The sequence below is a fragment of the Bos grunniens genome, chromosome 11 (genome assembly GCF_055505025.1).
Source record: "Bos grunniens cultivar Pamir isolate PY7600 chromosome 11, Bosgru_T2T1.0, whole genome shotgun sequence".
Classification (NCBI taxonomy): Eukaryota; Metazoa; Chordata; class Mammalia; order Artiodactyla; family Bovidae; genus Bos; species Bos grunniens.
In genome coordinates this window covers 94221804-94248172 of record NC_141175.1, presented here as the reverse complement: position 1 = coordinate 94248172, position 26369 = coordinate 94221804, and the positions used below count along the sequence as shown (strand labels likewise).

At 39.9% G+C, this 26369-nt stretch overlaps 1 protein-coding gene across 6 annotated transcripts in view; it reads right to left on the bottom strand.

Annotated features, from left to right (window-relative positions):
• Window positions 1–25309, bottom strand: part of ZNF638 (zinc finger protein 638) — a 143745-nt gene extending 118436 nt beyond the window's left edge. For 2 of the 6 annotated variants that reach the window (XM_086323860.1, XM_086323861.1), the window contains exon 1: window positions 25092–25309. In XM_086323860.1, the coding sequence (XP_086179986.1) occupies window positions 25092–25207 (116 nt within the window). In that variant the 5' untranslated portion in view covers window positions 25208–25309. The remainder of the gene's footprint in view (window positions 1–25091) is intronic. The other 4 variants (XM_086323873.1, XM_086323874.1, XM_086323862.1 and 1 more) reach the window with 3 other exon arrangements.
• Window positions 25310–26369: the final 1060 nt, after the last annotated feature.

Here is a 26369-nt window from a genome sequence, read left to right as displayed (position 1 = left end):
AATCCCATGGACAGAGGAAGTTGGCAGGCTACAGTCCACAGGGTCGCAACAGAGTTGGAGGCAACTTAGTGACTAAACTACCGCCACTAATCAAGATGAGAATAACTGGTCTTGGCCATGTCTCAGAACCAGGTCACTAGTTCCTGGGATGCCAGATCTGATTTCTTCTGAAAGTACCCATGGCATCTCTATCTCACCCGTTACCTCAACAATCAGTAATTGTCATTCAAGGCAGTTCACTGACTGCAACAACCAAACAAGTCCCAGCCAGCTAGGGTAAAGGTCCCCAGTTCACTCCAATATATACTTTATCCCAGACTCCCAAAGCGATGACAGGAAAGCATGAAGACACTAAAGGAGTTTTAAAACTTGTATAGGTTTCCATGTACAAAGCTAACAGAGATATAATTCAAGTCATTAGAGTGGTGGTTCTCAAGCTTTAGCATATGCCACGATCATCACACATTGCTACCGACATAGGCCCCAAGTGTTTCTCATGCTGTAGGTTTGGGATGGGGCCCAAGATTTTGCATTTTTAGTACGTTTCCAGGCGGTACAGGAAACTATTGGCACAGGGACCACATTTGAGAACTACTGAAGAAAAGATCCAGAAACATATTCTTGTCATACCTATCTGACCCCAAAGAAGGTCAAAAGGGAGTATGGAGAAAGGTGAAGAGCTGACATTTCACCCTTTGAAATTGCCGTTTCTTAAATAAATAGATTTTTTCCTAAACATTCAGCAAAATTAAAATGTAAACACCCAAAGAGATACTGAACTTTAGGGAAGAAAAAGGGAAATACTAACAGTGACAATTCAGTACCTACAAATTACTTAAGATTTAGAAGAACTTTTCTTTTTTTTTTTTATTGGGAAGGAAAGGGAGAGCGCAAGGGCCACGCCGACGCCCGCGTGCCGTCCTCCCTCCCCGCTAGAAGAACTTTTCCCATCATTCTCTTTTTCTCTGTTTTCCTTGGGCCAGTTTATAAACTAGAAAAAAACTTTTTTTCTGTGGTCAAAAGCATTACTACAGTCTTTCAAGCCTGTAATTCTATGAAAAGGCAATACACAGCAAGCAATTGAGAAGGCAGAGCTGTAGCAGCATCAGAGCCAAGGGGAGGATAGCGCTGCCAGGGAGAGGGGAGTACCAGGCAGCTTCTCACAGACTACATGCATCTGATCCCAAACCAAAGAATTTCAATGAGGCAATGACAGTATCTCAGGAGTTAGTACAAAACATAAGTAGCACAGCCTCTGGTTCCTCACTTGAACAGAATTACCTGTCTAAACTGAGTCTGGGTGGGGTCTCTGATCCTATCAAAGCTTATGGGTGCTGTTTTTTAATGCTTTGCCTAGAAGTTTTCACAGGGAACTCCCACTGAAGATTCTACAGGGGGTGAGAGAGGGGTGAAGGGAAAAGCTCTGGTCCCATGATACTGAGCTGTCTAATATATACTTACAATGTTGAAATGCTCAATTTTCATCCCCTAAAACTGCCACCATGAAACAAACCATCATGCAAATAGATTTAATGCCTAAGTTAAGAAAACGTGATAACAGTGTAATTAATTAGAATGATGTGATCACCGTATTTTCATTGCCATCTTCCCCAAGGACATAGCTAACATTTCACCTTTCAACTATGACAAGAGTCACAAATTCCAACCCCTACTGGGGACGTGCGACACACATGGGGGACAAGCTAGAACATGAATAATTGAAGAGATCAAGATAACAGAAAGTTCAACACCAGAAATAGAATTAAACATTACTTTTAATGAACCATGATTTAGGCATGTAACATAAATGCAAGCAATTATGGTATTAGATATTATAAATTTGAAACTGAAATAAAAAACAAATTAAAAGAGAAACAATTATTAAAATTTTCTTGCAGCTCATATATTTTTGATCTAGAACCAAAACCTTGACACCCTTTACCCTTTACCAAGATGTCAATGTAGTTAGCATGCAACCTATAATACAGAGCTCAGCCCTTGAATCCAGTATATTTTTTTAAACTGATTTTCATAAAAGAAGACAACACCTCTTAAACACAGGTACTTTCAAACAAACATGAAGCTTTGCATAGTGAGTTCTGAATTTAGGATTCAGAATTCTAATGCTCCGATGCTATAAAATTTAGCTTTTAATACTTTCATTTGGGGGACATAACTGGTGGTCCAGTGGCTAAGACTCCACACTCTCAATGGAGGGGGCCCAGGTTCGACTCTTGGTCAGGGAACTAGAATCCACACGCCTCAGTTAAAGATCGCGCATGCCGAAACTAAGACCCAGCACATTCAAATAAATAAATGAATACTTTCACTTGTAGCCATCCATTCACCTTATTGTTATTAACTGAAAAATTAATTTTTCATTTTCATAAAGTATAAAATCAAAAAATCTCTTAGAATTCAGTCTTAAATTCCATAATTGGGGGAATGACAGTAAGGCCACAATTTTCACTTTTGGAAACCAACTTTAGTATGTGACAGTGATCCAGACTATTTCTGAAAAAATATTTGCCAGACTTCCCTGGCAGTCCACTGGTTAAGACTCTGTGTTTCTACTGCAGGGGGTGCATGTGGATCCCTGGTCCAGGAACTGCTGCAGAGCCAAAAAAAAAAAAAAGTTTGCCAAATATATATATATATATATTTACTACAAATAGGAGAGCTGAATTATATGGCATGCCTTTTGAATGCCCTTGTAAAAATAATCCTTTTTTTTAAGATGACTAGTTAGATGAGCTGTAACGCCAACCAAAAAAGCCAAATAGTTGAGTCATTCATCACTGGTAAACTGAGAGGAAAGATTTTCCCTTGGATGCAAGTACAGATTGATTTTTTATAACCATTTAAAAAAGCACTGTCATCTCTAAACTATACATTGAAGACTAGGTTTATGCATACCATAAATTCTTCAAAGTCTTGAACCATCTGAAGTTCAGGAATTACTATCCAATTTATGGTGATCATTACTATCTTGGCTGCATTTTTTAAGCAAATTAAAAATTTAATTTAATAATTAAAAATTATTCCTAGTAAAATCTGCAATAAACAATTTATTAAATCTAGGCCTTGACTTTTTAACATGGTCCAATGCTAACCCCAACTATTCACTAATCTAGGAGCACTATCTATAACCAAGCTAATATATTTTTATACACTTACATTAAATTTTGACAGACTTTTCTAACATATGTAAGAGTCACTTGATATTGCCATTTCATGGGCAACAAATCCAAAATGTCTTCATGAAAATTTTCAGGCATCACAAATGAGTTCAGTTCAGTTGCTCAGTCGTGTCCGACTCTTTGCGACCCCATGAACTGCAGCACGCCTGGCCTCCCTGTCCATCACCAACTCCCGGAGTTCACTCAGACTCACATCCATCGAGTCAGTGATGCCATCCAGCCATCTCATCCTCTGTCGTCCCCTTCTCCTCCTGCCCCCAATCCCTCCCAGCATCAGAGTCTTTTCCAATGAGTCAACTCTTCGCATGAGGTGGCCAAAGTACTGGAGTTTCAGCTTTAGCATCATTCCTTCCAAAGAAATCCCAGGGCTGATCTCCTTCAGAATGGACTGGTTGGATCTCCTTGCAGTCCAAGGGACTCCCAAGAGTCCTCTCCAACAACACAGTTCGAAAGCATCAATTCTTTGGCGCTCAGCTTTCTTCACAGTCCAACTCTCACTCCATACATGACCACTGGAAAAACCATAGCCTTGACTAGACGTGTTAACTATGTGATATTATCTCTTTATGTATTTTCATGAGCTTAAATCAAAAATGCCACAAATGATTTAAATTTGTAATATTACCTGGTCATATCTTCAGTATGCTATGAAACAGTATTTCCAATGATATTTACGTTTACTTTTTTTCTCTTTGAGGTACATAATTTCTGCCCTACTCAACAGGCATTGCTTTAGGAACCTACCATTGCTATATGGTATTGATGCCCAGGAACTTTTTTTCTTACCACGTAAATAGCTACATATTGTAGTAGTGTCCCTTATTTCACATTCAAAAACAAGCCCTATTGTAACTTTTCCATATACTAGTTATGTTGCTTACTACCTATGGTTGGTTTTAAAATGGCATCTTGGGACTTCCCCAGTGGTCCAGTGACTAAGACTTGGTGCTCCCCATGCAGGAAGCCCATGTTCAATCCCTGGTCAGGGAATTAGACCCCACATGCCCCAACTAAGGGTTTGCATGCCACAATGAAGACTGAAGATCCCATATGCTGCCACTAAGACCCAGCAAAATAAACATATAATAAAAATAAAGTCTCCTTTGAAATTAAAAAAATAAAATGGCATCTTAATTTGTGCTTTTTTGATACAGATATACTTTGCATACTAAAACAGTAATATTCTGCATTTCTACAACAAAAATCTCTTTTTTTTTAATAATCAAAATGGCTTTTTCTTTCCCTACTTTTGAGAGAAAAGTGGACTCAAAATATACTGTCCTTCCTTCTTAAAACTACAGTGAAAAAACAGTAGCACAAGGACAAAGGATAACTGACTATTGACACTTAGCCTCGAAACTAGGGGCAAAAGGGAATGGTGGAGACATCCAAGGGGAGGTGTCTTTCTAAAAGGGATAGGCACACCCCAGCTCCAGTCTATTGCAGCAGCACATTAAAGTAATCTCAGCCTTCATGGAATCTTTAAACACTGGAAATGCAGACTGGTGTATGTGTAGTGTGTGTGTGTGTGAATGCAGGGGGTGTGTGTGAGTGAATCTGCTTTTTTTTCTTTTGGCCTCATCATGGCATGTGGGACCTTAGTCCCCTAACCAGGGACTAAACTCATGACCCCTGCATTGGAAGCACAGTCTTAACCAGTGAACCACCAGGGAAGTCTGAATCTGCTTTATTTATTTTAAAGTGTTGGCAACTAATCCTAAACATAAAACACTGTTACAGTCCAACAAGTGGTCCACAGGCAATCAGTTTGGGACAACTTCCCCTCCAAACGCCCTCCCCAACCCATCATAAGGTTTAAGTCTTATGAACATCAATCTATATTCTTAGCAAAACTAGCAAACAGTAGTCTTTTTACACAAAAATCTCTCCCTTCTTTGTTTGGAGCTTAACACTCTTACAAAACTTTGGTTAACTTCCCAGAACACCCAGTTGCATCTAAAAAAGCCTAAGTTGTTTTTATTTTGCTTTTTTTAATGGCCTTACCTCCTAACTTCATGTCATCCAAACTGCCCTTGTTCTAAGAAAACTCAGCTCAAAATGGAGCTAACTGTTCAGCTCTTCTAAACTAAGCCTGTAGAAAAAAATTAACAAATAAGAAAACCCCTAGGCCAAGAAATTCTTGTTCTGTTTCTGTAGCCAGTTTGCACCAAAACTCTTAAATATATGGCACACATTCTGTCAATTAGTAATTCCATTCTTCTCTATGAAAAGCAAAGAAACCTACAGGGCAAAAGTACTCAAGCAGCTATGTCATTTAAAATAAACCAAGGCGGGAGGGGATATAGGTGTACATACAGCTAATTCCTATAACTGTGTCCTGAGAAACCTATACTGGGTTTCTCAGAACTCAGCAACAGTTAGAACTGGACTTCGAACAACTGACTGGTTCAAAATTGGGAAAGGAGTATGACAAGGCTGTATATTGTTACCCTGCTTATTTAACTTACATACAGAATTCAGTTCAGTTCAGTCGCTCAGTCGTGTCCGACTCTTTGCTACATACAGAATACATCATATGAAATGCAGGACAGGACGAATCACAAGCTGGAATCAAGAATGCCAGCAGAAATATCAGCAATCTCAGCTATGCAGATGATACCACTCTAGTGGCAGAAAGTGACGAGGAACTAAAGAGCCTCTTGATGAAGGTGAAAGAAGAGAGTGGAAAAGCTGGCTGGAAATTCAACATTCAAAAAGCAAAGATCATGGCATCCGATCCCATCACTTCATGGCAAATAGTAGGGGGAAAGGTGGAAGCAGTGACAGATTTTATTATCCTGGGCTCCAAAATCACTGTGGACGGTGACTACAGCCATGAAATTAAAAGACACTTGCTCCTTGGAAGGAAATCTATGACAAATTTAGACAGTGTATTAAAAAGCAGAGACATCATTTTGCTGACAAAGGTCCATATAGTTTAAAGCTATGGTTTTTCCAGTAGTCATATACAGATGTGAGAGTTGGACCATAAACAAGGGTGAGTGTCTAAGAAACGATGCTTTCAAACTGTGTTGGAGAAGACTCTTGAGAGTCCCTTGGACAGCAAGGAGATCAAACCAGTCAATTCAATTCTAAAGGATATCAACCCTGAATATTCATTGAAAAGACTGAGGCTGAAGCTGAAGCTCCAATAATTTGGCCACATGATGCGAAGAGTTGACTCACTGGAAAATATCATGATGCTGGGAAAGACTGAAGGCCAAAGGAGAAGAAGGCAGCAGAGGATGAGATGGTTAGTAGACAGCATCACCGACTCAATGGATATGAATTTGAAGAAACTCTGGGAGATAGTGAAGGACAGAGAAGCCTAATGTGCTACAGTCTATGGGGTCACAAAGAGTTGGATGTGACTTAGCAACTGAACAACAATAGATGATTCACTTCACTATACAGCAGGAAGTAACACAACATTGTAGCAATTACACTGCAATTAAAAAATAAAATAAACCACGGCTGGGGACTTCCCTGATAGTCCAGTGGTTAAGACTCCGCTCCCAATGCTGGGGGCAGGGGTTCAGTCCCTGGTTGGGGAACTAAGATCCCACATACCACAACTATAGAAGCCCGCCCGCTGCAATGAAGACCCAGTGCAGTCAAAATAAATAAGTATTCTTGAAAAAAAAAATAAACTGAACAATGGAAAAGTATTTTAAAGAAGGCATTTTACATGTTGCATTCTCTAATCAGTCAATAAAGTTCCAAAAATAAAAAGATTTTCAAAAATCGTAAATATTTGAAAATTAACAAACATACTACTAAATATTATTTGGAGCAAAGAAATCAGAAATGAAGTTACAAACCATTTAGAAGGTGATGAAAAGAAAAAAGATTTAGACCAATGAGATATTACTTTAAAAACTAAAACAGTCCTCAGAGGAAATTTTAGAGTCTTAAATGCTTTCATCATTAAATAGGCTTTAAAAAATGTAAAGAAATTATTATTCAAAGTAAGGAAAAAGGATAAAAAACAGAATACAACAAGAAGCAGGAATTGATAAATGTAAGAGTAAATTTTAAAAATAACAGCAAGGATATATAAATCCAAAACTTTGTTCTTTGAAAGAACAAAAAACCAAAACCCTGATTTTAGTAAAGAGTGGGGAAGAAGGGAGATGGCTGAAGAAAGAAGATATAAAAGAGACTAAATAAACTGCAAGAGATAATCACATGCAACCCTAGACAACAAATTTGAAAATCAAAAGAACACACATGACTTCTCAGCAAACTATAAATTATAAAAATTGACTCAACAATAGAAAATTTGATTCATGAATTACCTCAAAAGACAAAAAATTGTGGGTTGTGTCTATATATGATATATATATATGCATTAAAAAGTATAGCTAAATAATATTTATATTTCAGCAATATAATTATAAATATTTATAAACTAAATTTTGCTGAAATGTATATATTATCTTGCTAATATAAGACCACATTGCTAAGATGTGGAATGTAAGAAGAGAACGATTAACTAAAAAGTGACTATTAAAATATCAATACAATCTCATACGTATAAAATTAAAAGATATGCACATGTACACACATACAGAAATGCATGAAAAGACGGTAACCAGAATGTTAACGGTGGTCACCCCAAGGCGAAAGGATACTCCTGCTTGCACGTCTCATTCCCATCTTCTCTGGCCCCTAGAGCCAACAAATAGTGAGCGTGGAGGGTGAGGGAAGGACAACACTGTGAACTGGCTAACTTTTCAAGGGGCTCTCCATTCTTTGAAGGAAATGCTGCTCAAATTTGAACACACATCAGAATCATTTTGGAGAGTCCGTTAAAAGAGATTACTGGGCTCCACCCTAGGGTTTCTGATTTAGTAGGTCTGAGGTGAGAGGCCTAAGGATCTGCATTTCCGGTAAGTGCCCATATAATACTGATACTGCTGCCCCAGAGATTACATTTTGGGGATCACTGCCCTAAAATAACTTTCAATATTCTAAACGGTTCTTGAAATTACTGTGGTCTCCTGTTCCACTCTCTTTGCCTTTTTTATCCCCTTCTATTATTTTATTGAAGTTTGGAGAATTAAATTCTCAAATATTTTTTTCTCACGTTTTTCTGAAATGTACCTTAAAATGTTCATGAAGATCCTGTATGTGCTCCTAGTACACTCTCAGTTCTAGTACACTCTACTATGACAAAACTAATGGTTGAAAAACGCAACAAAACAAAACTGTAGCAAATTATCGATATATGAGTCTGATGAGACCAGAGTAAGTTTCTTTCTCAGTTAGCTGTCTAGTCACAGGCCAGCAGCTTTGGCCTGTGATGCTGCCTAAGCTTCCAAGTTCCCTCTGTTTTGTTGCTTACATTCTCCTTTTGTCTGCCTAATTGAAGTTAGCTCACTACACAATTCTGTCCACAAGAAGGAAGACAGAGAACAAACTCAAAGAAGGGGAGAACAAACCCAGTCCTTTAAAATGTGCATTCTCAGAAAGGACACAATGCCCCCAAAGGGCAAACGCTGGTTCATGGGTGGCAGAAGGGCAAAAAAAACTTTAGTCCTTTTTATGCTAAAGCACAGATATTTACATACAGTGCATAAACAGATATGATATATCTATGGTATTAAATTTTCATGGGGGCAATTTGAGATAAAAATATCTAAGAAGGCTCCTTACAGAAGTGATAATGAAAAAAAGACTGCAAACGTATGTTTTAAAGGCAAGTACTAGAAATTGCACATATCTCTTCTGCTCTCAAGAACTTAGTCACAAAGATAAACCTAGGTTCCAGGGAAGCTAGGAAATACTCTTCGGCTGGGTGGCCACTGGCCCAGAGTAGACTTGATTTCTTCCCATATGAGCCTCTTCACCGGGCTGCTTAAGTGTTCCCACAACACGACAGTCAGTTACACTCAGAGCAAGTACACCAAGAGACCACATGGAAGCGGCAATGTCTTTTACGACCAAATCTTAGACTCTATACACGGCCACTTCCATCACTATGTATACAGGTATACAGAGCAATCCTTATACAATATGTATAAGGGAGGCTAGGTCTGGGGATCAACTGGGAGGCTAGATCTGGGGACCAACTAGGAGACTGGCTTTTTACTTAGAAATACAATTGGAAGTTCTCATATTTGTATGAATAGAAAAATCATTCTGGTTAAATTCTAGTTGTCCTCAAAGCCCTGACAAAATGTTAACTCTCCAGCCAAATTTCACTGCTTCCTAGTTTGTGATTCTACATCACACCTTCCCACCTCTGGGGCAGTACCTATCACACTGTGTAATGGTTCACTATGTACAAGGCTGTCTCTCTAGTGAAAACACAGGACTGAGGCTTACTATGTCCTCCAAGCTCCAGGCAGTGTTGAATTTTTAAAAGTTGCCAGTCACTCTCAGCACTGGTAGGGAAACCAGTCTGGGAACAAAGTAAGAAGCTAAATTATCTATTTAGCTCATCACTGATTTGCCTTATAAAGCTAAACAACTTGCTTAAAACAAGCAAGTAACCTAGCAAACAAAATGAATCCAGAATACAAATTTACTCATTTCAATGTTAGCTGTAACCTCTCTGTCAACCAGAATTTTCACATAGATCATTTTGTTACCAGGTCCAAGCTTGCTCTGCTCACCACATGACAGACCAATTAACCAAGAGGTGAGGTGTTGAGGCAAGGAATATGACTTTATTTAGAAAGGTGGCTGACCCGAGAAGACGGCAGACTAATGTCTCCAAATCTACGGATGTGAGGGTTGGACCATAAAGAAGACTGAGCGCCGCAGAATTGATGCTTTCAAATTGTGGTACTGGAGAAGACTCTTTAGAGCTCCTAGGAGAGCAAGGAGATAAAACCAGTCAATCCTAAAGGAAATCAACCCCAAATCTTCATTGGAAGACTGATGCCGAAGCTAAAGAGCTGACTCATTGGAAAAGACCCTAATGCTGAGAAAGACTGAGGGCAACAGAAGGGGGTGACAGAGGATGAGATGGTTGGATGACATCACTGACTCAATGGACATGAATTTGAGCAAACTCTGGGAGACAGTCAAGGACAGGAAAGCCTGCTGCTGCTGCTGCTAAGTCGATTCAGTCGTGTCCGACCCTGTGCAACCCTATAGACGGCAGCCCACCAGGCTCCCCCGTCCCTGGGATTCTCCAGGCAAGAACACTGGAGTGGGTTGCCGTTTCCTTCTCTAATGCATGAAAGCAAAAAGTGAAAGTGAAGTCGCTCAGTCATGTCCGACTCTTAGCGACCCCACAGACTGCAGCCCACCAGGCTCCTCCATCCATGGGATTTTCCAGGCAAGCGTACTGGAGTGGGGTGCCATGGCCTTCTCTGACAGGGAAGCCTGGCATTCTGCAATTCATGGGGTCTCAAAGAGTCGGACATGACTTAGGTAGTGACTGAACAATAACAACAACGTCTCCAAATATCAACTCATCAGGGTCTGGATATGATGTTCTTTTATAGGACAGAGAAGGAGAAGAGGTGAGGAAGTAAAGTAAAAAAATCTATTTATCTTGCAAAATAAGAGGGGATGTGTTAATTTTTTCTTGTCTGCAGCCATTCACTGGAGAAGGTAATGGCACCCTACTCCAGTACTCTTGCCTGGAAAATCCCATGATGGAGGAGTCTGGTAGGCTGCAGTCCATAGGGTCGCTAAGAGTTGGACACGACTGAGCGACTTCACTTTCACTTTTCACTTTCATGCATTGGAGAAGGAAATGGCAACCCACTCCAGTGTTCTTGCCTGGAGAATCCCAGGAACAGGGGAGCCGGGTGGGCTGCCATCTATGGGGTCGCACAGAGTCGGACACAACTGAAGCTACTTAGCAGCAGCAGCAGCAGCCATTCACAGGTAGGCCAGGTCAGACTGTCTCTAATAAAAGCACTTCAACAGTCAGGTAGCAGGGCAGGGTTCCCTGAGGCAGGCCATGATGTATGACTGCAATAAAAATTTAAAAAAAAGCAAAAGGTAAATAAACTCAAAGAAACAGATCCAACATGGAGTCAGAATTAGTTCTTCCCTGCAGCAATTTTACACAAGTAGGCAAATTAAAATCCAGACGTCACTGGATGAGTTTTGTAAGAGAAAAACGTGTGCTTCTTTGGAAAACTATGCTGCATCGGGATCACACTCTACCAGATTATCGGATTCTAGCCTTTGATTGCTATTGAGCTATTTCTTCAGTTTCTACTGAAGAAAACTGATAGTGGTGCACAACAATTCTTGCATCTAGGCATGTGAACTCTGTCTGGTTCACACGCCTAGATGTGAGAGAGTAGCCCCAACTCACCGCAACTAGCCCTCCCAGCAGTGAAGGCCCAGCACAGCCAAAAACAAACAAAAAGTAAAAGATGTTACAACTGTAACAGAGGGGAAAGAGTAAGGGCACAACATTTAAAAGAATGACATAGCCCAGACATGACATTTAGAACCAAAAAGGTTCAACATGGCGGACAAGTCAACTCCCACTAAACCTTGAGCTTCAGTATATGCTCATTGTAACACATCAGCAAGATAAATGACACATACACAGCCTTAGGTGCCATGACAGTACCAAGGCTGGCCATCAAAAGTCAAAAAGTGAGCAGTGGCCAAATTCCTGGAAATCCCCACCCCCTCCCCAAAATACCTAGAAGACACCTCACTCATTAGCCTATGAAAATACCCACCCCTATAAAAACCGACAACCCCATATCCTGAGGCCTCTTGCCTTCTGAGATGACCCACACTCTGTGGAGTGTGTTGTCTAAATCAATCTATTTCTTACCTATCACTTTGTCTCTCACTGAATTCTTTCTGTGATAAGACATCAAGAACCTGCGCCTCATTAAGTCCTGAAACCAGGTATGTGATCTCAGTTAAAAGACCATGGATTTTGGCTAGGTTCATGTCCCAGCCAGGTGGTGAGTTACATAATTTCACATGGGTGTGTGCACTAGGAAAGCCTGTCCCATAATCATCTGATGATGAAATGTTTTATGAACCAATAATATATGTTTATGTGCTCAGCTATCATGATGTAAGCAAAGAACGTGAGAGTAGAAAAGCATAAGGGGAAGAAATAAGAACAGCTTCTAAATGTTAACAGCTTTGATCAGCACTGTCTAACAGAAATTTCTGCAGTGATAAAAATGCTCTAGATCTGTTGTCCATTATAGTAGCCACTACCCACGTGTGGTTATTGACCACTTGAAATTTGGTACAACTGAAACAGAATTTTTATTTTATTTCATTTTAATTAACTTATATTTAAAAGTTAAATATGTGGCTAGTCGCTACCAAACTGGACAACACAGGTATAGATAGACAACTAGCAAAAGGACAAACTGCAAGACTCAGAAAAATGCAATACGTAGGTTTCTCAAGCTTTTTGGTCCAAGGACCTACAATAATTAAAAAGCATTGATACTCCAAAGAACTTTTGCTTATGTGGGTTATATGTAGTTATTAGATTTATTATCTTAAGAAAAAACTGAGAAATTTTAATTATTTAAAAATTTTAGTCCATTTAAAAATAACCTCATGATTTTTAAGAAAAAGTAACTATATTTTCCAAAACAAAAAATAAATTAGTGAGAAGAGTGGCATTGCTTTATATTTCTGCATTCTGTATATTATAACACTATAGGCCTCTAGAAAACTTCATTGTATGCTTGTAAGAAAAAGGCAAACATCATGTGTTAGTATGAAAAGGATCTCAGGAACACCCAGACCATATTAGTGGTCCTAGTTATAGGACAAGTCAATAGCAAAATGTTGGCTATTCACTCACTCAGAGCCACTCTCTTACCCTGTTTCAAACAGGTGACCGTCAGCCCTACAGTAGGTGAAAGGCTCCAGCCTCCAGGTCACCAGTAGAGGACAAGGATAGGCCACTAGGCAGAAGACAAGGAGGTTAAGAGAAACCCTGTACAGTTGCCTCTTAAACAATGTGGGGTCAGGGACACTGACCCCCATCCCCACGCAGTGAAAAATCCACCTACAACTTTTGACTCCCACAAAACCTAACTGCTAATGGCTTACTGTGACTGGAAGCCTTACCAATAACACAAACAGTTGATTAACACATGTTTTTTATGTTTTATGTATTATGTACTGTACTTTTACAATAAAGTAGCTAGAGAAAAGAAAATGTTATTAAGAAAATTAATGAATTTGAGTCAGTTGAACTGAGGCGGACGAACCTAGAGACTGTCATACAGAAAGAGAAAAATATTGTATATTAACACATATATATGAAAATGTAGAAAAATGGTACTAGTGAACCAACTTGCAGGGCAGGAACAGAGACACAGACCTAGAGAACAGACTTGTGAACATGGTGGGGGAGGAAGAAGACAGTGGGGCGTAACACAGATAGCTAGTGGGAAGTTTCTGTGTAAGACAGGGAGCTCAGCCCGGTGCTCTGCAACCACCTGAAGGGGTGGGATGGAGAAGGGATATGTGCACCCTTATGGCTGCTTCACCTTGTTGTATGGCAGAAACCAACACACCATTGTAAAGCAATTATCCTCCAACTAAAAATTTTAAAAATACATTAAAAAAAGAAAATCATAAGGAAGGGAAAATACATTTACAGCTCTATACTGTATTTATTGACACTGTAAGTATACATCTTAAAGAATCATCAGTACCTACATCATATTGTCTTATACAAAACACAGCAGATATCTAATGTATTATTAACACTAAACATCAAAAATGAAAAGATAATGTGAAAAAGAAATGTATATTTATAGGTATAACAATTCATGCATTAGTAATGACAAAGAAGCAACACGACTGTCTTATGGTAGCCCAGGGTAATCAATGCTATTGCTTTACAGTTAGCCTATCCACTAATGAATAAGTCATTATAACATTTTTATGGCATACAATATTACAGTCACATTCATAATACAATATTGGAAACATTGCTATCTTTTCCCATAAAACACCTGTGTGTGTGCTCAGTCACTCAGTCCTGTCTGACTCTTTGCAACCCCGTGGACTGAAGCCCACCAGGCTCTTCTGTCCATGAAAATTTCCAGGCAAGAATACTGGACTGGGTTGCCATTTTCCTAGTCCAAAGAAACCACTTACCTGTGATAATAGGCTGATCCAATCAGGCGAAAGGAAGAGACAGGCATACAATACTGTAATGGGTAATGTAATTCTTTGAAATTGAAGTTATAAAACAGTAAAAAAACTAACACATGATTCATTTTATATTAAATATCACTCACCTTATGCTTATCTAAGGATAGGCACAGTATCTACATATATGATATTCATTCTGCCAGTTTCTCAAATTGTCATAAATCTCCATTTTTCCAATATAATTACTGAAAAACATCCATGTACAAGTGGACCTGCACAGTCCAATTCCACATTGTCCAAGTGCCAACTGTATGTTAAACTGTGGGGCCTTCAGTTCCTATGCAGGAAAGAACTCACAGAGTAGGCCTATGACTGCTCTCCTTTTGAAAGGCCTGTTTGCAAGGCTAGCCCTTGTATGGCAAAACTCTGATTTCAAGGTTCCCATCATCCCCTAACTGATACGTGTGGTTTAATGCACCTAAACACAAACAAAAGCTGATGTTGAAGCTGAAACTCCAATACTTTGGCCACCTGATGCAAAGAGCTGACTCATTTGAAAAGACCCTGATGCTGGGAAAGATTGAGGGCAGGAGGAGAAGGGGACGACAGAGGATGAGATGGTTGGATGGCATCACCGACTTGATGGACATGGGTTTGGGTGGACTCTGGGAGTTGGTGATGGACAAGGAGGCCTGGCGTGCTGCGATTCATGGGGTCACAAAGAGTCAGACACAACTGAGTGACTGAACTGAACTGAACTGAAACACAAACAATGCGATTTGTGCAGAAGACTTGCTTTCCTTCTGGGAGTCTAGAATTTTGGTGTGTGCTATGCAGAGGGTACCTATGTGAGCAGCACCCAGTAAAAACCCGGGGTACTAAGTCACAAATGAGCTCCCCTGATGGACAACACTTCACACGTGTTGCTACTATTCAGTGTTGGAGCAATTCAGCAGAGCCTCAGTCACTCCAGTGGGAGAGGACTCTGGAAGTTTGCACCTACTTTCTTTTGGACTTTGCCTCACCTCCCTTTTCCCTTTGCCAGTTTTATGCTATATCCTCTCACTGTATTAAATCACAGCTTCCAGGTGGCTCAGTCCAGCTGCCAATGCAGGAGATGCAGGTTCAATCCCCGGGTAGGGAAGATCCCCTAGAGGAGGAAATGGCAACCCACTCCAGTATCCTTGCCTACAAAAGCCCATGGACAGAGGAGCATGGTGGTCATGAGGTCTCAAAGAGTCGGACACAACTTAGTGACTGAGAGTGTGAGCATACACACGCACAGTATGTCTACATGCTAAGGTCCTCTTAGCAGATCACTGAACTGTGGGGGTAGCCTTTCTTTTTTTAAATTTGGCTGCACCAGGTCTTACTTGTGGCACATGAGATCTATGCCTTGACTAGTACTGAAGCCAGGTCCCTTGCATTCGGAGTGCAGAGTCTTAGCCACTGGACCACCCAGGAACTCCTGGGGGGTAGTCTCAGGTAATCTCAACATATTCCCCTTTATTGGTCCTGCCAGAATGTCAACACCAAGGATTATTCCCACACTACAGAGTACTGGAGGCTTCTCCCTGGAGAAACAGAAAAGCCAAACAGGAAAAAGGACCACAATGGGCAGAAACAATGAAAAAAGCAAAAGAAAACTCAAAAAATTAAACTATAACTAATATCTTTTAAAAGATAAGAAAATACATCTATAAAATAAGAGCAGAATGCATGAAAAGAAGCAATTAGAGAAAAAGGTTAAAGTTAAAAATGCAATAATCAAAATTTAATAGTAAATAGAAGTGCTAAAAGATTGAGTTGAAAAAATTGCCTTGAGAAGTTGACAAAAAGAGAGAGAGAGAAGGATTTAAAAAAAAAAAAAAAAAAAACAGGAGAAGAAAACTAAAGGATCAATCCAGGAGGTCTAAAACACCAAAGAAAAAGAATAGGGAGTTTCCTGGTGGCCTAGTGATTACTTCTGAGCTTTCACTGCCATGGCCCGGGTTCAAGCCCTGGTCAGGGAACTGAGATCCCTCAAGACATGAATTGTGGCCAAAAAAAAGAGAACATTTTAAATGGAAAGAAAGAATTTCCAAAATAAATTTCAGCAGACTAGGGGGAAAAAGGTTGAAAGCATCAAAGCCCAATAAATGAAAAAAAGAGCCTTAGTAAGGTGACACAAGCATAAAACTTCAGAATACCAGAAAGAAGAGCACCAGAAGTATGCCTGAGAATCAAGTGTAAGAGTAAAATAAAGGCATTTCTGAGACACACAAGGACTTAGAAATTTTATCCTTTCTTAGAAAGTAATTGGACTAAGTCTTTCACCAAAGTGACTGAGTAAAGCAAACCAGGATCTATGTAACAAACGATCCAAACTAGGAGAGACAAAAAGGAAAGCCCCAGCTAGGCACCAAACCAAGAGAACGGTATCTTCTCCCTTTTGTTCAGAGTTCCACCTTGGCTATTATATATTTAATTTTATAGAGCATGTTCCCCTTCTCTGATTGCTTTCTTTCATAGGATCCAATTCCATTTTTTTCTTTTGCCCATACGGTGCAACATTTGGGATCTTAGTTCCCTGACCAGGGATTAGACCCCAACCTCCTGCATTGGAAGCACAGTCTTAACCACTGGACTGCCAGGAAGTCCCCTCATAGCATCCAATTCTTATTTTATGGGTCAATCTCCTTTCTCATCTCTTTAAAAATCCTAATCTTTAGGTTGGTGTAAACCTAGAACCAGACCAGATTAGAGTACGAAGAATGAGAAAGGAAAAGGGAAAGACAAAAACCATATGATTATCTTAATAAACACAGAAAATGCACTTCACAAAATTCAACATCCATTCATGATAAAAACTTTCATCAGACGGGGTACAGAGGGTACCCCGTCTGATGAAAGTAAAGGTCATTTATGACAAACTCACAGCCAACATAATACTCAGTGGTGAAAAGCTGTAAGCCTCCCTGCTAAATTCAGGAGCAAAATAAAGATGCCCACTGTGTTACTGCTTTAATTTAACACAGTATTGGAAGGAAGGAAGGGAGGGAGGAAGGGACAGAAGGAGGAAGGAAGGAAGAAAGAAAGAAAGGTATCCAAATTGGAAGGGAAGAGGTAAAACTCACTATCTACAAATGATATGATACTCTATCCCTAAAGCCTCCACACAAAAACTAATAAATGATTTTAGCAAAGTAGCAAGGTATAAGATTAATACACAGAAATGTGTTGCCTTTCTATACACCAATGATGAAATATCAGAGGGAGAAAGCAAAAAAAAAAAACCCACTTAAAATCACATTAAAAAAACACTAGTAATAAAGTTAACCAAGGACATAAAAGATCTATACATTGAAAACTATAAAACACTGATAAAGAAACTGAAGATGATTTAAAGAAATGGAAAAATATCCCATGCTTTTGGATTGAAAGAATTAATATCATTAAAATGACCATAGAATCCAAACCAATCTACAGATTTAATGCAATCAATCCCTATCAAAATACCCATGACATTTTCCATAGAGCTAGAACAAATAATTCCAAAATTTATATGGAACCACAAAAGATCCAGAGTTGCCAAAGAAAACCTGAGAAAAAGGAAAAAAGCTGGAGGTACAACTCTTTCAGACCTCAGAGTACACTACAAAGCTACAGTAATCAAAACAGCATGGTACTGGTACAAAAAAACATAAATATAGATCAATGAAACAGAAAAGAGAGCCCAGAAATAAGCCCGTGCTCAATTAATCTATAACAAAGAACATACACTGGAGAAAAGCGAGTCTCTTTAACAAGTAGTGTTGGGAAAGCTGTACAGCTATATGTAAAACAATGAAACTAGAACATTTTCTCATATACAAAAATAAACTCAAAATGGTTTAAAGAACTAAATGTAAGATATGACACCATAAAACTCCTAGAAGAGAACACAGGTGAAGCACTGTTGTTGTCATTTAATTGCTAAGTCGTTTCTGACTCTTTTGAGATCCCATGGACTGTAGCCCACTAGGCTCCTCTGTCCATGGGATTTCCCAGGCAAGAATACCGGACTGGATTGGCATTTCCTTCTCCAGGCAATCTTCCTGACCAGAGACTAATTCAAGCCTCCTGCATTGGCAGGCAGACTCTTTACTGCTTAGCCACCTGGGGAGCCACAGGTGAAACACAGCTGACATAAACCACTGCAGTATTTTCATAGATCAGTCTCCCAAAAGCGTAAGAAATAAAGGCATAAGAAATATGGGACCTAATCAAACTTAAAAGCTTTTGCACAGCAAAGGAAACCATTAAGAAAAAAACATGAAAAGACAACCTACAGAATGGGAGAAAACATTTGCAAACGATGGGACTAACATGAGGTTAATATCCAAAATACATAAACACCTCATACAACTCAATTAAAAACAATAGTGAAAAATGGGCAAAAAATAATACAAAGACATTTTTCCAAAGAAGATATGCTAACAGGCACATAAAAGATGCTCAATAATGTTAATTATCAGAGAAATGCAAATCAAAACCACAATGAGCTATCACCTCACATAGGTCAGAATGACTATTATCAAAAAGTTAACACACAAATAAATGTTGGCGAGAATGTAGAGAAAAGGGAACCCTTATACACTGTTCATGGGAATATAAATTGGTGTAGCCATTAACAAAAACAGTATGGACGTCCTTTACAAAAGGTATGGAGGTTAGAGCTAGGGTCTATAAAAACAGAACTACTGGACTCCCCTTGTGGCACAACAGGTAAGAATCCCCCGCCAAAGGAGGAGACACATGTTCGATTCCCTGGTCTGGGAAGATTCCACATGCCTCAGAGCAACTAAGCTTGTGTGCTGCGACTACTGGCTGAGCCCATGCTCTAGTGCCTGTGACCCACAAGTGAGCCTGTTCTGCAACTTCTGAGCCAGGTGCTGCAACTACAGAAATCTGTGCGCCTAAAGCCTGTGCTCTGCAAGAGGACCACCTCAACGAGAAGCTGGCACCACAACGGAGACTAGCCCCACATCACTGCAACTAGAGAAAGTTCATGAAGAGCAACAAGGACCTAGCGCAGCCAAAAACAAATAAATAAATTCCCCAAAACCGAACTCCCATATGATTTAGCAATTCCACTCCTGGGCACATATCCAGAAGAAAAAAGAAAACTCCAATTCAAAAACAAACAATATTCACAGTAGCATTATTTATAATAACCAAAATATGGAAGCAACCTAAGTGCCCATCAACAAACTCTTGGCTTACACCATGGAATATCATTCAGCCATAAAAGAGAATGAATTTTGCCATTTGCAGCAACATGGATGGACCTGGAGAATATTATGTGCAGTGAAATAAATCAGACAGAGAAACACAAATACTATATATCACTTACATGTGCAAGTAATACAAATGCAACTATATACAAAACAGAAGCAGACTCACAGACATAGAAACAAATTTATGAGATGGGATTAACAGATACAAACTACTGTACATAAAACAGATAAGCAACAAGGATTTACAATGTAGCACAGGAAATTATACCCAACAGTTTGTAATAACCTATAATGGAATGTAATCTGCTAAAATAAACAAATAGGACAGAATGAGATTTAGAGAAAGGAAGTCTTACAGGAAAAAATGGCTGATAGATTCTTGCATTTGTTTGAAGGTATTTGAATAACTGGAAAAGATAAAACAATGATCTTAGTTTATCTTCAGTTAAAAGGCTAATCATATTTACCTAGTCATAATAATATAAAACCTAACTAATGATTTAACCAAATATTGAAATAAAATCTCAATTGAGAGGATGGAAGAAGTCAAAATAGAATAGAGAGAAAAGGAGCTAAATTCTCATCTTAAGTTATCAGTTCTCAATTTATCAAAAAAGCCATTAAATAATTTTAGTCAAGAAGTAGTTATAAAGTATTTTTTAGAAAGACAGAGGTAAATAACAGAAGAAAAGCCTGTAAGAATTGAAAGTATTTGCCTCCCAGGAAAGAAATAAGGAATGTGTTCCATATTTCTGTGGTAAACTTTTAAGAACTGACTTATTTTTCAATGACATATATTGTTACTTTGATCTTGCAGTAACATTTAAAAAATAATTTATTGGTTAATTAAACTGCAAGGTTTTACAGTTCCTTACATCAGTACTCAAAGTGATTTCCTCTTCACTAAGCAAGAGAGCCTTGTCCAACAACCATGAGGAAAATTCTTCTTTTAATTGCCCCTTCAGCGTTTTGATCAAGGTCCATTTTCTATCTTAATAAAGCTAAGATATTTCTGTGACATTTCTGTGATAAGATATTTCTTTCTTTCTGTGACAATCATTTTTTAGAAAAAAAATTTATTGAGGACGATATGTATATTGATATGAAAAGATCTCTATGACACACTGTCCAGTGGAAAAAGCAATGGAAGAAAACTACAAATACATTTAAGAAGGGGAAATGTAAATCCATTTTGATACGGAAATGCATGAAATATCTCTGGAGGACAAGCAATAAACTAGTAATAATGACTACTCAAGGTAGGCAAATTGAAGGAATGGGAATTGAGAAGATGAAGAACAGGCAAAAGAGGGAGCCTTTCCATTGTACATCATTTTTTAACTTTCTGATCTTTAGCCCTGTGAAATGACTGACTACTTGGAAAAAAACTTTTAAGTCATACTTCTTTATCTTGGTATAAAATTAAAATACATTTTTTTCAACATCTTGGGAAATAATAAAAATACTAAAAACAATACCCCCAAATCTCATCTCTCCAGAGATAACTTTTAACATTTTGATGTACATCAGTGCAATCCTATCACACATTTTGAACTTGCATACTTACATGCCAACCTGAGAACCTACTTGTCAGTCTTTTAATCCTCACAATAAATCTATTAATCTATAATAAGACTAAAAGGCTCAAATAAAGTAAAAAGGAGTAAACCTTGTGGATAAGCAGGGACACTTGAAAACTCCCCATTCATCTCTAGGTATTCGATGATTATTTCAGAAATAGAATGGTTTCAATGCCTAGATATGTGAACACAGCCTTTTCTTTTTCCTTCTTCCAATTTAGCACTATACTATGCAGAAGAATTTCTCTCAAAGTGGCAAGTTGAATCAAGTATACTCTTCACTACAATTCAATCTTTTCATACTTCTTTTACCCAAAATAGGATATGTTCAGAAATTTAAAGAATTTATTCTTTTTTATCCTGATATTATATTATGACCATTTTCTCATTTTGTCAAATTTCTTTTATTTTACTATTACCCTGCTTAGGGACAATTAGTGTTTTCAAAGTTCCATCATCATAAACAACATAACAAACATCCAATAACTAACCCTGTGTACAAATCCATTCCTTGGAATAAATTCCCATTAGTGGAATTGTCAAGTGTATCTAAAATAGTAAAGAATTTTTTAAAGTATGAGTGATATGCCTTTCAAAAACCTAATTGTAATGGGAAAGAAAATATAAGGTACTTAAGGGAAATGAAAAGGATGCTTTACTAATTTCATCTGTAAGTCCTCAGGTACCATGAAAGTGAAAGTGAAGTTGCTCAGTCGTGTCCAACTCTGTGCAACCCTGTAGACTGTAGCCCACCAGGCTCCTCCGTCCATGGGATTCTCCAGGCAAGAATACTGGAGTGGGTTGCCATTTCCTTCTCCAGGGGAATCTTCCCCATCCAGGGATTGAACCCAGGTCTCCTGCATTGCGGGCAGACACTTTAACCTCTGAGCTCAGGTACCATGCTGCTGCTGCTGCTGCTACTGCTAAGTCGCTTCAGTCGTGTCCGACTCTGTGCGACCCCAGAGACGACAGCCCACCAGGCTCCACCGTCCCTGGGATTCTCCAGGCAAGAACACTGGAGTAGGTTGCCATTTCCTTCTCCAGTGCATGAAAGTGAAAAGTGAAAGTGAAGTCGCTCAGTCGTGTCCGACCCTTAGCGACCCCATGGACTGCAGCCTACCAGGCTCCTAAACCTTCAAATCTTAAACTGCAAAATTTTGCTCATGTAACATGTCAAAAAGTCTAAAAGAAGATTACTAGCCTTGAAACTAAACCACAGCTCTTACATGAATGCTGCAAGGAAAATCTTGAGGCTTCAAACACATCACTGAGAAATGACAGAAAGATCTAAGTTCTCAAAACCTTCCTACATATTGTCATTTTAAAACTTCCAGCATTTAATGTTAGTGGTTATGATATTCAAAATCATTAAAGCATTTTATCATCACATCCCTTTCTTTAAGAAAATGCCATAATAGCCTCTGCTGGTGCTGACATTTCAATGGAGAAACAGTATTTTTTTAATAAGCCCCTTAATCTCCCAAATTGCATATTCAACACTAACACCATTCCAAACTGGGAACTGGGTATTTAGCTGCCGTAGCAGGCTGAAGTAAATTAGGAAAAAAATAATCTTTCAAAATTGATGATTCAAACAATATATATTATTTTGTCTGTATTTGGGGAAATTTCTTTAATGAAAAATATATTGTTACCATAAAATAAGAAAGTTCAAAACATTATTTTAAGAAACAAGTGTCAGTGTTGCATTCTGATGACTTACATTGACATCAAAAACTATTCTTGGGTGAGATACAGCATACTATAAAATTCCAGAAATTATAATGAACACAACATAATTTTTTTCAAAAAGAGCAATCCCCAACAAATTCTTTAAACCATTCTGTTCTTACATATTGGCTTCCCTAATGGCTCAGTGGTAAAGAATTCACCTGCCAATTCAGATGTGGGTTCGATCCCTGGGTAGGGAAGATCCCCTAGAGAAGGAAAGGGCAGCCCATTCTTGCCTAAGAAATTCCATGGACAGAGGAGCCTGCCAGGCTATAGTTCGTGGGTTGGAAGAGTGTCCTACAGAACTTAGTGACTAAACAGCAACAAAAACATTCTCATGAGTGCCAAATAACTTTTCCTGGCCGTCACAAAATGTGCCCAGAAACAAAAGGTATTAATTCACCACATTTATAGCTCTCTCAACTACCTTCCCTAAAATACACTTCAAATTCAAATAAGAAGTCACTCGGAATCAGGACAACTAGGGGTGGCCAAACACAACCCAAGTCCCTTGAGCACATGCAAAAAGAGACTTACTGAAAATATAAACTAAGGGTCCTTTTTTATTTTACAAGAGAAAGAACAGAAATATTCTGAATTTTAAAGTGTTTCAAGTATATATACTTTTTCTAATCACTTAATAAAAAGTGGCATTCTATTTTTTCCAACTCCCTGATAAGAACAAGAATTACACTATTCTACATAGAAATCTCCAATATGCCCTCATTTTAAAAAATCCATAATCTGAATCTCGGAAGGAGGCAGACTAAATTCCAGAACCTTTTTCTCATGCCAGCAATCCCTTTTCCTAACCCTTACAGGATAAGAAATAAGCATTCCTTTTTGACTGAAACTAAACTCACAGGGGCTTGTAAAAGGACAAAGCCGACTGAAACAATGTCACCAGAATTCGAACCGGAAACCAGCGCCAAGAATCATGACATAATACCAGGCGTAATACCAGAATTCCGTTCTGCAAAATGTGTTTCATTCTCTTCACTCCTGGCTCCTGTCAACTCGCAACAAAAGCCATAGACTGGGAGAAGGCAGGACAGAACTGGGACTGGATTGTCAGAGCAATTTCTTTAAATTGCTCTAAGGACCAGAGACAAGACTCTTACACAAAGGTGAAAAGAAAGTGCCCCCCAGACTGAGTGAGACTTGAGCTGTGTCCTAACAGGTGTGCAGCTCGGCTTCCTGGGGACCCGGGAAACACGCAGATCACTGCAACCCGCAGCCGGGCGGGCGGCTATTCCTTCCCGCTCTGAGGACAAACCAGCGTCGGCCGCCTTGCCGGGCTGCGGGGCGTGGCCGATTTCCCGGTCGCCCTGTGGGACCCGAGCGGCGGCGCACGCGCCTTTTTACTCAGTTCCAAACTCCGGAACCTGGGTATGCGGTTGTGGGTGAAAACAAGCCTAAGCAAACGGGAAGGAGTGTGTCAGTCACTCAGTCGTGTCCGACTCTCTGCGACCCCACGGACTGCAGCCAACCAGGCTTCCCTGTCCATAGAATTCTCCAGGCAAGAATACTGGAGCTGGCTGCCATTTATCCCTCAAAAATGATGGCTTAAAAAAAAAACAAAACTCAAAACAGTTCACATGGTTTCTTTTATTTTCCTGTACTTCAAGAAATTCCTCTGAGAGAAATCTATTATTCTAAAATAAGAAAGCTCAAAACGTATTATTTTGACTATTATCAGTGTTGACTTCAAGTGACTACCTTGACATCAAACACTATTTTTGGCTGAGATACAGCATATTATGCAATTCCACAGATTAATTTCTTTAAAAAGAGCTTGAGTTCATCCGAGCTATCTCACTGACTCCAGTCGAACACGAGGCTATCTGGCGACCCCTCATCACCCCACTCCCATCCCAAGACCTCTCAGTGTAACTTATCGTTTATTTAATCGCTGTTTCCCAGACCCACCCGCACAGCGCGGCGTCCACTGCGCGCGTCTGGATCTAAGAAGAGTTACCGGGACCGCGAAGTCAAGAGGCGAATGCCGGTGAGGCGTTCCACCGCTAGCTGACCAGCTGGGAGCCTCCGCAAACACAACTTGCTTAGCGCTAAAGACCAGTCGACCCGGGAGTGACAGTCGGAGGTTGAGTGGGGTGCGCTGTCCTAACCCCACGACGCGACGATGCCTTAGCCTGGACCCTACCTGCCTGCCCGTCCTTGCTTGTCCGCCCACTGCCAACTTCCCCTGAGCACAGGAGGGGGCGGGGAGCCCGGTAGGCGCTCACCTCTTCAGTGGGTCGGTAACCAGCGGCGCCACGGAAGTCGAGGAGACGGAGCTCCGAGCTCCGGCTCTAGTCGCCTCCGGGGTTGTATACCTGGCGGGAACGCTGTCTCCCGGCATTGCCGGCAGCTCTAGCGCAGAATCCACGTAGCTCTTCGCGCTCCGCGCACGCCGCCCGCAGAGTCCCGGGTCGCAAGGCACCTTGCAGCGGGGGCCCGCCCATCCCTGAGAACAGCCAATGATCGCGGAGCGCGGGAAATTAGGGGTGGGGCGGAGCAGGTCCGACTTCCCAGCGAAGCCGCAGGCGCCGCAGTCCTTACCCTGCTGCCAAGGCACGTCCAGGTTTCCTCTTGGCCCTGATTAGAACAGTGGGTTTCAAGTGAATGAGGAGCGGGGAGGGAAAACACATTCCGCAAATAAGAGATCTAAGACGTGCGGGATACGCTTCTGATTTTGCGGGGTCTCTTTCCCTTTTTAGACAAACATTTCTTCATGTGTTGTTTCTAGAACACCCACCTATCGAGGGCCAGCCGCGGTGCTTGCGGACAGACGGCAATGGGAAACAGCCCCTACTTTGGAGTATCTTGCAGTCAGTCGGGTGCAGAAGCAGATTCGGAAACATAAATAGGGGAGCCCTCATGGGGTGCATTCCAATATAGAAAGTCATGTTTCGCAAGGAGGAGGGGAGACCGCTGGGGGAGATTTAGGCCAGGAGAGAACTAAAAAGACTAATACCCTGAATATCTAATACCCTAATATCTAGTGGCCGTGATACACAGTCCACACATTTTTTTCCTTAAAGACGACTAGATAGTATGTGTGATAGTTAAATTTTAAATAGCGTCAGAAATACACGATATGCAAAGAAAAGAAAGGTTCCGTCATCCACTGTCCCTAGTTTTCTTTCCTTCTAGGCTACCACTGTTAACAAATTTACTGCATATCTTTTCAGAGACATTCTGTGCAATATATAAATATTCGTTTTTTCCCCACAGTCTCCTCTCTCTCTCTCTCACACACACCCACGCACGCACACACACGCAAAGTACTCTACACAGTTTTGCCGCCCTGCTTTTTCTTCACTTCCCATTATATCTTGAACAACTTTTTAATGACTGCATCAATTTGTTGTTTCAATCACGCTCCTACAGCAATTTTTCAGGGCATCGTTTTCACCACATCTCTCTATACAGTATTTATCAAACTTAATTTTTTGAAACTTCCTTTTTGTGAACATTCTGTTCATATCCTTTGCCCATTTTCCTACTCAATAATGTTTTAC